General features: G+C 43.1%; 1 protein-coding gene across 1 annotated transcript; it reads right to left on the reverse strand.

The window, feature by feature from the left end:
- Window positions 1-6: 6 nt before the first annotated feature.
- pcmtd2b (protein-L-isoaspartate (D-aspartate) O-methyltransferase domain containing 2b) lies at window positions 7-11,218 on the reverse strand. Its single transcript, XM_008300841.1, has 7 exons — window positions 10,832-11,218; window positions 7,603-7,763; window positions 6,061-6,211; window positions 3,672-3,774; window positions 3,426-3,597; window positions 2,024-2,147; window positions 7-1,725 (listed from the first exon to the last, which is right to left on the reverse strand). The coding sequence occupies exons 2-7, from the start codon at window positions 7,756-7,758 to the stop codon at window positions 1,175-1,177; spliced, it is 1,257 nt and encodes a 418-aa protein (XP_008299063.1). The 5' UTR covers window positions 7,759-7,763; window positions 10,832-11,218; the 3' UTR covers window positions 7-1,174.
- Window positions 11,219-12,411: the final 1,193 nt, after the last annotated feature.

Below are 12,411 nucleotides of genomic sequence, written 5' to 3' on the forward strand. Positions count from 1 at the left end.
AAAAGAAAAAGAAAAAAAAAGACATTACAAGAAAAAAGAAAAGCACAGTGAGAGAAAAACTTGCAGTCGATCATCGAAAACGTTACTTCTGTGTTGTTATCATGCTGGTTTAATCATGTAAAATGGAATATTAGTAAGTTGTGATCTGTTTTTTTTTTTATGGTCGTTCTCTTTCGGTTAAGAGAATATTATGGGATGTAGAGAAAAACAGTGAGGCTGCCCTTTGGATATGCATGTAAGGATCTAAAGTCGGTAGACTCACACAATGAAACATTATGCATAGAAAAGGGGAAAAACTCAACCTTTCCAGTAAATCAACTCCTAAAAATGCTTTGAAATGACGACCAACCCTTGGCATTGGATATATTTAAAGGCTAATTCTGGTGTATGTCGACCTGCCGCGTCTCCTTACGAACGCGCGCGCCGCATTAATAGGAAAACGCGGCAGGTGGAGATAAACTGGCATTATCCTACGAGCTAAATCATCTAATGAACCGGGGGGCTCGAGGCGAAGCTCCCGTTTTATTTGGAAATCAGTGGAAATAGTCACCACCCGCCATCTTGGTCACCCGCTAGCTGTAGACGCAACATCGGCGAAGGAAACGCACTTCTTCTTCTTCTGGCAGAACTCTGCGTCCCCCTTCGTTAAAAAACAACACCGCGTCCCCGTCAGATGTTAAATCACACCAGCTCCCACAGCTTCAGCCTACACTAGATAGAAGAGCGCCGTCTGGTCTCTCTCTGCTTGTTGCTACAGTGTTTGACCTGAACGTCTGGCAGCGCCGCTACGTTGCACCGTAAAGCTGTTGTTAGGCGATATTAGTTATACAGAGCTGCAGAGCCAATTCATAGACATGTGTTACGTACCGATTTCTGTGTCTCTGCACCTTCAAAGGAGGCGCAGAGTGTCGTAGCATCACCCTCCCTCCCTCCCCCCTCCACTGGACAGACGGACTCTTTACAGATCAGAGCGAAAAGAGGAGCAGGAAAGAGGATGGATGATGGAGAGGATGAGGGCAGGTGACAGAGAGAGAAAGAGACCCGTGATGGAGCCGGGGGTCGGTCAGGTGTGTTGTCCTGCCTTGTACAGGTGGTGTTGGGGGGGTTTGGAAGAGGCGTCGGCCCCTGCAGGATTCCAGCTCTGGGCTCTGACCTGGCTGCTCCCGGCCGGGCCTCACTTCTCCCGGTAGTACAGCAGGTACATCTTGAGCGGTTCTGGCAGCGGCAGGCCGAGGATTCGCTCCCTCAGGAGGTTGACGGCCGGCTGTGGTCGCAGCAGCTCGCCCGTCTCCTTCTCCTCCTCTTCCTCCTGCTCCTCCTCTTCGTCCTCCTCCTCCACCGCCTCCTCCTCCTCCACCACGCTGCCGCCGCCGCCGCCTCCTCTGCCCGACCTCCTGCTGCCCCTCACCGGCCGCCTGGCCTCCCTCTCGCCCGCCTCCTCCTCGTCCTGGTTGTTGTTGCTGTCCAGCGGGGCGGGGCCGATGCCGCTGCTCGCCACCACCTGGCGGGTGGCGAGGACGAGGGCGTTGCAGTGGCGCCGGTGGACCCGCCGGCGCTTGAAGCGAGGCCCGTACTTGTGGAGCCCCGCCACGGCCAGGCCGCGGCCCACGCTGAAGGAGGAGCCTCGGCCGCGGGATTGGCTGTCGCCTCCGTCCGTGGTCACTCTGAGGGTGTGACGGATGCAGATGCGAGCCAGTTCCTGTAACGTCCGCACCTCGTACTTGGCTGCAAAATACAGGAGGAAGAAAAACGGTAAGAAACAAAGACAGGAGACACAACAGGATCATTCCACCTCAATAAAGAAAAAAAGTTCTCACAAAACAATCCCATATTTGTCAGATGTTTTTTTTTCTTGTATGTTGTGAAGTAAAACATGTCAGATCTAATGTAACCTTTGACTCCAGGTTTTACTTAACAACATACGTATGCTCAGAAGAAAAATCTGACAAAATCACTGAATGATCCACATTCAGTGAATCAGAATGACCCAACGAATGAGACCAAAAGCAGAGCTGAGACTCACGCAGTGGGACGGTCTTGGGTTTGCCGTTGGTGCTGTGTTTGGGCAGCACCAGAGGAGCGAAGGACACCGAGATGATCTTTTTGGTCTCCCAGCTGTTCACTCCTGTACGGGTGATCTTGGTCAGCTGCAGAAATAACAACAGGATCGAGTTTTATTTGTGTTTTGTGTGGAAGACATTTTTTTCCAGATGATTTAATTGTGTGGGTAGAATGAGCAACGTAGCTGACAGTAATTTAACTCCATGACAAAGGCGTGAGCAGAGCGAGGATTCAGCTTCAAAAAGAAGCAACGCTGTGAATGTAAAGTATTTATTTACAAGCAAAAATGGTGCAAAATTTGTTTAAAGTATTTCCTCCTTCAGAAAACGTCTCCTCTCAGTGCTAGACTGTAATATAGGTTTATTATATTGAGTTATAAAAAGCCTTTTTTTAAAAAAAACAAAAACAAAAAACCCACCTATACTAACAAGCACTTACATAATATTTCATTCTTTCTGTTGTTGCTGATTTTAAGGTTGTTATGTTGTCTTTACGAATGTTTTGTTGTCTTCTGTTAATTTAGTATCTCATGTTAAGTACAGCACAAAACAAGGTTTATTATTATTATTATTATTATTACTACTGGTAATACTGATGATATTACAGATTTTAAAAAGTGGAGGCAGCATTTCATGGTTGTAAAATTCTCGTGAGACTATTTTTTATAGATTTGGACAAAGCAGTTAGTGAGGGCTTTATATTTTATCAGCTCTTTTGTATGTAAGATCTTCATCTATATACAAAACAGCAACTAAAGCGGTCAAATCAATCTTGTGCATGTATTAGGTAAAAAAAAATTACTGGAAATACTTAAAACACGTGTAATCAAAGCCTTTAAACCTTTAAAAGACTGTACTGTGCACATATTAAGCATAAATGTACTGAAATACTTCCCACATTATGCTGTCTTCAAGTTAAAAACACACCTTCTATTAAATGAGCTGCATGACTGATGAAGGAACTTAGTTGTTTTAAGAGTTCCCAGACATTAGTCCCTGGAACTTTCAATTTCTGGACCTTCTGGTGGAAATTCTATAGTTTACGATATTCAACAGTTGCATAATGTCTTCTGTGGATCTTGATTAAGCTTCCAAAAATCTGAATAACAGCCCTGATGATGTGTTCAGGAACATCCTGCTTTGGGATTGAGCCTGAGGCTGAAGACTGACACTACTGACTGAACTGCATTATGGGGAGGATGCAGCATTATGAGAAACCCACATTAGGGACTGAAAGTTAGGATATCTGGATATCTTCAACTTTATCGAAGTGCAATTCTCATGTCTGTAGCATTTCCAGACAGCGATAGAGTCAAATAAAGACAGAACAAGTAGCAGAGCATTACGGAGACTTCAGACACACACCTTTTCCTCCAGAGGCATCACCAGGATGCCTCCCACCTTCAGCAGGTTCTTCATATAATCCTCATGTTCCTTCTGCACTCCGGCTCCGCAGTAAACTCTGTCGTACTGTCGGCTCTCCGGAGGGATCTCCAGGCAGTTACCCACCACGAAGGACGGCTCGCAGAACTCAAACCTGAAGAGAGGCGGCGGCAGTGAAGCGCGAGGGTTTGCAGGAGTAAACACAGAACAAACATGGCTGACACGTACTTGTCGAAGCTGTCGCTGGTTTTGATGAAGGAGTCGAGCTTCTGGTAGGCGTATTCAATCACGTCGGCGTGCAGCTCGATGCCGTGATTCACTCCGAAGGGTCCTGGACAGTCGGCACAGGATTTAATCAATCACATGTATCATATAGGTGTTTACAGGATTTAACCTGCTTTAAGACGGAGCCGTCACAACACACCTGGATTCCATTTGGATAGAAAGGAACTCTGGGTTTGTCTGTTTCTATTAAAGAACGTGTGCCAGCGTGTTTCCCCCTCATTCAGACAAAATGTAGATACAGCACCGACGCTTTTGAAAGAAGACTGACTAGAAACCCCTCGCTGTGGTCCATTTAAATAAAGTGATAAAACACGACTGCAGGATTAACCAGATTCAAGCTACATGAACCACTGACCAACACCTCTAGGTGGCGCTGCAGCAGACATGATTATTAAAACTGTATTTTTTACATCGTTTTTTAAAAAAAATCAATCTTTAACAAATGTTTAGATGGATCCAAACTACTACTGGCTACCAAAGTCTGTCCCGTGCCGTCTTTGTGAATCAGCTGAAAACAACAGTCACGTTTGACCTCGTTTCACAACCAGCCTCGGAGCAGCCAAGCAGAACTGTGCAGACTTTCTGCCCAGACGCTCTTAGTTTGGTGTACAGTGAACAGATCGCATCATTAAATAACTAAACAACAACTTAGCTGCTCTGTTATGTCTAGTTTTTTTAGTCACGTTTGAATTTTCTCTCTACTTGTTCTGTCTTATTATCGGCTTCTCAGTCATTTGTGAAGAACTTTGAAATGCGTTGACCCGTATGAAAGGTGCTGCACAAATCTGACTGACTGATTGATTGATTGATTGATGACTCCACATGAAATGTGCAAAAGCCTGATTAGTGTAAACATAAACATAAACCTCACGGCAGACTAAGAAAAGCGGCAACGAGCAGCATCAAAGAACTTAGACTTGAGTTGAAATGACAGAACTTGTGTCCGACAAACACAACTGATCATGTGATCACAACTAAACCTTACGGGAGGATCAATATTCAGATTGTGGCTCTCCTCCTGATCACTCAGCCCTTATTAGCGCTACATCAACCATAAACACTGAAATGCGCATCTGTATTTCTAGCACAGATGTGTTCTGGTCCACCAACCACGCCCCCTTGTGGACGCCTCTGGGCTTCATTCTGCCTTCTAGTTCATTCCAGTCAGAGCTGCATTTATTGTAGAGATGGTACAAAGCTGTTCCAGTGTCTCTGCCAGCACAGCTCACAGCTGGAGATGTTAATGGTTAACTGGTAATCGGTTAAGTGGCATCAAGACTGATAAACTAAAGGTGGACACCGGGAGCAGGAAGCAAACAAACATCGCAGTTGTGTTTGTGCATGTTGGCAAAATTCAACAGATCAATAACATCCATCCATCATCTATACACCACTTAATCCTCACCAGGGTCATGGGGGGCTGGAGTCTATCCCAGCTGACTCAGGGTGAAGGCAGGTTCACCTGGACAGGTAACCAGTCTATCACAGGTCTACACTTAGAGACAGACAACCAAGCACACTCACATTCACACCTACAGACAATTTAGAATCACCAATTAACCTCAGCATGTTTCTGGACTGTGGAAGGAAGCCGGAGAACCCGGAGAGAACCCACACTGCATGAGGAGAACATGGAGACTCCACACAGAAAGATCCTGGGTGTCCTCACAGGGACACGAACCAGTGACCTTCTAGCTGCGAGGCAACAGTGCTAACCACCGAGCCACCTTGCAGCCCTTAATCATCTAATAAGTTTTTCCTTGTTTTTTTCCTTTAACTCAGAAGAATTTGATCAAACATCACAAATATTAGAGACACTGTGTGAGGTCTGAAGGCACAGACACAAGCTGGTGTTGTTTATTTGGACCATAAACAAACACAGTCAGCGGTCGTACAGGTCATGGAGACATTAGAGGCACTTTAAAAAGTTTAGTAACTGATTACTGTAGTTGGAATCAAAAACAGAGCTCAATCAAATACACCTAGGCAAGGTACAAAAGATGCAAAAAGATCTCCAGAACTTGCCCGAGAGTCATATTTTTAGATTTTCTTGAACATCTCGTGAAGCTGTCTGTTCATGCTCAGGTAACGCTGCCAACAGGAGCTGCTATTAGATCATTTGATGTACTTTTAATGGTGCCATATTTAAAAAAAAGTGAACATATATATATATGCTTACAAAAATGGGGCTCAAATTGGAGCTGAAAGCTTAAGTCACTGAATCCACAGCAGCAGCGTCACACTGCTGTTCACGTCTCCTAAAGCTCACATGTAGTACATGTCAAGCTGTAATGACTAGACTGGCTGTATTATTGGAGGTGTTACCACGTACCCAGGATGAGGCCGACCATGGTGCTCAGGTAGCCGGTCCCGCTGCCCAAGTTGAGGAAGGAGAGTCCAGGATGGAGATCCAGAGCCTCCATCACCTCCGAGTAGATACACGGAGCAGACAGGTGGATGTTTCCATGTCGCCACGCCAAGTCCTAAAAAACAAGGAACAGCATGTAGTTGTATCCTACTGTATACCTTCAAGCCCCTCCCCCCCATACCTGTCCAACCTCATCCACATCATCATCCCATCAGTTCCCTCAGATCTGCCTCCTACTTCCACCCTACAGTCCCTCCTGCCCTCCTGCCCCCTTCACCACCAGCAGGGCATTCAGCCGCTCTGCTCCCCGGCTCTGGAACGCCCCACCACCTCAGAACCTGGACTCTCTCCCCAAATTCAAAAACAACTCAAACCCCACCTCTTCCAGCTACCAGTGCTAGCCCAGTGAGACTGTGCTTCACTTGGTTTTAGATTTCTGTTCGTACCTCCTGTGTAAGGTTTTATCTCGTTTTAACTCAGTGTTCAGTGACCTTGAGTTCTGTGAAATGGCGCCTTTAAATTAAATATATTATGAAAAGAAGTTTAAAAAAGACTACGTATGGCATCATGTCAGTCCAATGACTCCAATAGGTCTGAGTCTTTGGCACGCATTTTGGTTCTTTTATAGATTTATTATAGGTCCTCTGGAAATATGACAAAATCTGCTGAGTTAAGAATATCACACCTGCAACAACTCTAACGTTTAGTTGAAGGATCTTTGCCCATTTTCACCACAACTAGGTGCTCCTAGTAGAAGCTTCTGGTTGGATCTTGGACCACTTCTCTTGACAGAACTGGTGCAGTCAAACTAAACTTGTTCTCTTTCTGACACAGACTTGGTTCTTCATCACAGGTTCTGGATGGATTTAAGTTTGTATTTTGGGGAGACGAGTCTAAAACCTTCACTCCAGCCTGACTGAACCATTTCTTTACCACTTCTGATGTGTGTTTGGGATCATTGTCTGGTTGAAACACTCAACTGTGTCCAAACTCTAACCTTCTGATGATTTTAGGTCTTCCAGGAGAACGTGGAGGTGATCCTCCTCCTCCATCATTACATTTACTTTTTGTAAAGCACCAGGTCTACAGGCAGCAGAACAGTCCCAGAGCATGATGCTGCCGCCGCCATGCTTAAGCTGTAATAATTCATGAGCAGTGAAGAGGCCGTGCTACTGACAGAATTTGCTGAACACAGCTTTCTCCATCACCAGAACTGATAATTCAAGTTGCTGTATGTATATTTTTGACGCTGCAGCTTCAGTTTTATTTCCAGAAGACCGTTAATAAACCTATTAAAAAACCCAAAAATGCACGATTGTTTTTTGTGATGCATTTGTTTTGAATTACTCCACCACAAAAAAAAAAATCTGATTCTCATAGGAGTCTTTGGAAACTCAAGCCTGCCGCGATAGACACGGTCTTCACAAGCGGATGTAAACTTTGGTTCACAGCTGTCCTTCACCAGCTTCGAATTTCTTCGGAACCGACTCCACAGACGTTGCTCACCTTGTAGGCGTTGTCCCGGTACTCGTCCAGGTAGTAGTCGGCCCGGTCGATAGCTCGAAAGGCTCGCTCCACCAGGTCAGAGCGGATGTAGTAAGCCTCCTTCAGGTTGTCAATCAAGTCGTCGTTGTCCTCGCCGGCACTCACAGCTCCACCCATCCTGACTGCAGCGAGACAAGGACGGTTACAAACACAAGGCACTGCTGCACATAAAACAGGGTTTCAGCTGCTCATGTTTGATTTTTTTAATGTTTTATTTCTGTATTTTTCAACTGATTTTAAATTATTTTGCTAACGGGAGGCTTCAGGGTTGAGATCTGACTTCTGGACCGCTTTAAAAGTCGATGTTTGCACTACAGCAGTTGAAACCTGAATCAAACAAACCTTCATATTCATTAAAACAACGAGCTGAAACAAATAAAACACAGCAAACAACCAGCCTCTGGTCCAAGCTGCAGACATGTGAGGATGTGCAGTAAATGACAACATCCTGAATAAAACGGATCAACCGAGAACGCACTCAGCCGACTATTCAACACGGAAACAGTCGTTAGCTGCAGCCCTACGCGGCGTTTATCCATTTGTGATAACTTAAAATGAATAAATTTAAATGAGGAAACGGGAGATGTGTCTGCTGCAGGAGTCAGACGCAAACCAACGTCTCAAAAAAAGCAAAATGCAGCCTGTTTGTTGTCATAATATTACTGAGATGATATTTATGTAGAAGCCAATAGCTGGGATTTATTCAAAATATTGTTTAAAATAAATGATGCACAGAGATATTCTTGCAAGTGCTGCTTTTTTGTCCTGCGTGCAAAGACGGTAATGAGGTCTGAAAGGAAAAAAAAACAAAAAACAACCCCTTGGGGGCAATTTAACTCTCAATTAACCAAATTTGGGGCCGGTTTTTAGCCATTTCCTGTCTCCTAGTGGTTGTTTTGCATTTAATTTTGCTCAGTTTGTCTCTCTTTGGTTAATATAGGTCCCCTTTTCTTGCATTTTGTGAGGTATCAGGTCAACACAGGGCCTGTGCCTGGTAGACACATTTACTCATCCGTCTACGCTTCTCTTCTGTTGGTCTTACATATTTAAGTCTCCTGAAAGACAGAGTGTTAATAAAGAAAGCTAGCTTTGCATTGCACAAAATGCACCATGTGAGAATCTGTGCACCAATAAACACAAACAAAGGTTTAAACGAAGCTGTTGGCTGCAGAGCTTTAGGTGTGGCTGAGCTTCATGGACGTGGTGAAAACGACACCGGAGGCCGAAGCCAAAGGACAGAGATCAGAGCGCCAAGTGGCTGCCAAATGCTCGCCACAGTCATGAGGCTATAAAAGAACAAAGGACGGCGCACATTTAAATATTACTGGACGTCCTGCCTCTGATGCCGCTTTGAGTCGAGCTGAAAAAGCTGCCGGCAGGTGCTGAAGGAACAAACAGCAACGTGAAGCCTCGTTTCCAGACTGAGGTGTCGCCCATTTGTTTTTGATTTAAAGGCTTTATTGATCACTTTTAGAGCTCGGCAGGGTCCGGTTCTGAGCTATACATCAGAAACACAGACTCCAGATGATCCAGTTTGCAGACTGAGCTCCTCAGGCGGCTCCTCCTGACCGGCTCAGGCTTCCATCTAAAGGTGACGAAGCGTTTGCCTTCAGGACCCCTCGCTTCTGGTTCTCTTTAAAGTCTTTAATCCCAAATTTTTCACACTTGCTTTTATGTGACGTCGTCTATTTTACTCGAACCAGGACTTGTGTTTGTATATTTATATTTTTCTACTGATATTTCCTAAACATCTGCATGAGCTCCTTCATTTTATTCTCTTTTACCCTTTATTTATTCATTTATTTACATATTTAACATAATTTATGTTCCTCTGTGTGGGCTTATACAATATTTACTATTACGATATTGTGCTTTTTTTTTACCCTTGTTTCTATAAATTTACCTTCTATTTCCTTTTAATCTACTTTGGTGGTTTTGGTGCTTTAAATATTTTATTTGGTGTCGTTGTGTTGATTTATTTTCTCTCACCATGTTTTTGCTTCTCTGGTCTTTCTGTTGTAATGTTGTCGTCCTTTTTTGTCTTTAAACAATTTGTAAACTCTGTATTTAAAAGACGCTACATAGAAAAGAGTGATCATTACATTTATTACCCTTGTTTTTATTTTTCTGCTCTTCTTTGTAATTAACTTTTGCTGCTTTTATGATTTAATTTGGTGTCTTTTTTTAAAATGTAATTTGTTAATCTCCTGTCAAATTTAACTTTTGCTTCTCTGGTCTTTTTTTATTCTTTCTGTGCAGACTGACAGGCATGTTGTTGTCTTTCTATGTCTCCTCTTTTTTTTATCCTGTCTTTAAACTCTAACATGTGCTGCATACATACAGTTATTACTACTTATTGTAAATACCGACACAATATTGCACCTTATTTCCTCTATTAGCACTTTAATTTCCTTATTTTTTCTTAAATGACGACGAATAAACCATCTATCAATCTCTAATTATTAATCCCCTTATTTTTATGCTGTTGCCTTTTATTTTTGTTTAATTCTAGCTTATTTTACCTTGGCTTTATAAGCTATTTTCGGTGCTTTTATCATTTATTTATCCACTGCTGTGAGAAGCTGCTGTATAAATAAAGCTCTGGTTGTTTATCGGTGCTCCTGTGAGCGCAGGTGGCCGCAGGGGGGCGCTGCTGATCCAATCTGGATCACACTAAGTGGTTTAGTAGGCTAGTAGGGTACACACTTCCTGCACAACACCGCCGTTTGAGCCTCACAATTCATCTGCTGATTCAGTGAATTAGCTCCCGCAGCTACTCTGGTTCCTGCGGGGGTTTGTCATTTTTTTAACTGCGACTCAAAACAAACACACGTCTGGTTTTAACGCAAACTGTCCGCACGCGGCTGCTGCTGCTGCGGCGGCTTGTTTGCGCCACTCAGGTGATCCAATTTCGAAGAAACGCAAAAGAAATCGCGCTCTGACGGTGAAAGAAACGCCGAGAACCGAGCAGAAAAACAACAGGGCACGCGTGTGAGCAGCTGTCACGCCACGACAAGGTCAACACAAACGGAAACAACCGCATTCGGCTCCTCGCTGGAAGAAAAGGAGGAGAAAAAAAAAAAAAAAAACCGAGAGAAGAATGAGAAGCTAACTGGAGCAGCGAGGACCCGCAGCGGCGCCTCGTCCACTGCGGCTCCGCGCCCCAAACCCCGCCGAGCCGCTCCGGTACCTGCTGTAACGGCCGCCGGAGAGTCCGTGTCCCGCTGGGTTCGGCCGCTGTTCGGTCTTTTGTTGTTGGGGCTCCGCTCACAAACACACCGCTGCTGCTGGATGTAAACATTCGGCCAGCTGACGCGCTGACGTCAGACGTAAGGCGACGCACGGCGACGTAAAGACGACGGTGGCCTACTTTCTGCTGCAACAGCCCACATGTGGCAGCAAAAACCCACAGACTGACTACAAATCGATATTTTAACAATATTGCCGATATTAACCCTCTAAGGGACAAGTGAGCATATTTGGTAACTTCCTGGGACGTTCAATATGTCCGCCCTGAGGAACCAGGTGCACTTGTTCAGACACTTTATAAAAACTGTGTTATTGGTTGTGTCAGAATCATCACCTCAAATTAAAATGTTCTGTAAATAAATGTTTTTTTCCATTTTATTACTTTTTCTTTTATTTATTATAAATTCCTTTTTTTTTTAACCATAGACGGGCAAATGACCATATATGGTAACTGTATTAATCTTGATTTGCAAAAATCTTTTTGTAAAGTCACAAGAATAAAAAATATCTTGAACTATCCTTCAACAACACGAAATGTTTTTTTGTGAATGAAATGAAATTTATATTTTCCAAGTATTTCAAGGAGTGCCCTGTAAAGGGTTAATGACATATGTTCAAGGTTTATTTTTATGTTATTTTTTTTTCATCTGCTAATGTATTTTTGAAGCTTTTATTTTCTCACAGTAATGTTTGACTGCATTAACAGAAATGTGGACACATGAACCTGAATATATGCTGCTCAGAAAACTTAAGGGAACACGTGTTGTCCTACTGCGATGAAGTGTTCCCTTAATTGTCTTTGAGCAGTTTAGGTATGTTCATCATGTCATATCTGTATATATCCATATATTAGAAAAAACATATTAGGTTTAAACTTACGCTGTTTCCACTTATGTTTATATTGTTAGTTCATATCTTTCTACTTGTGTTTATATTTTGTACTGTTTGTATTTCCTTGGGAGCATGCTGTAACATAAGCACTTTGTCTCAGGGATCAATAAAGTATTTTTTGATTCTGATTTTCATTCTAAATCCATCCTACATTGTACGTTGTCTTTTTGAGACCAGCATGCTATCTTCATTTTTAGCCCTTTTGTACGATATGGAATTCTTGTCCTGCTTCTTTAGTGCCTCTTTTGCATTTAGCTGTTGTAGCATGTAAAGGTACATTTCCCTGGTATAGTATATAGATAACTCTGAGGTACAGACGCCTCATTTTCAATATAAACTTTTTTTCACACAATAGAGCAACAAGAAACAAATGAAGCATAATAGAAAAACAATATTTCCCCTCCTTAAGATGACCTTACTAAACTCTAAATAGCACTGAAATCATTTTACTGGTCTGAGAAAATCCAGGAAGTGGTCTTGAGGTTATTTTAGTGTCATAGTGACATTATAAAATAAGCCTCTTTTGAATTAGAACATACATATATAAACTTTTCTTTACTGTTCAGATGAGAGTCATGTGGAGGATTATTAAGTAGTAACAAAAAATAAAACTTTTCTGTAATATGTGAA

This window comes from Stegastes partitus, unplaced genomic scaffold (assembly GCF_000690725.1).
Source record: "Stegastes partitus isolate 25-593 unplaced genomic scaffold, Stegastes_partitus-1.0.2 Scaffold1596, whole genome shotgun sequence".
Lineage (NCBI taxonomy): Eukaryota > Metazoa > Chordata > Actinopteri > Pomacentridae > Stegastes > Stegastes partitus.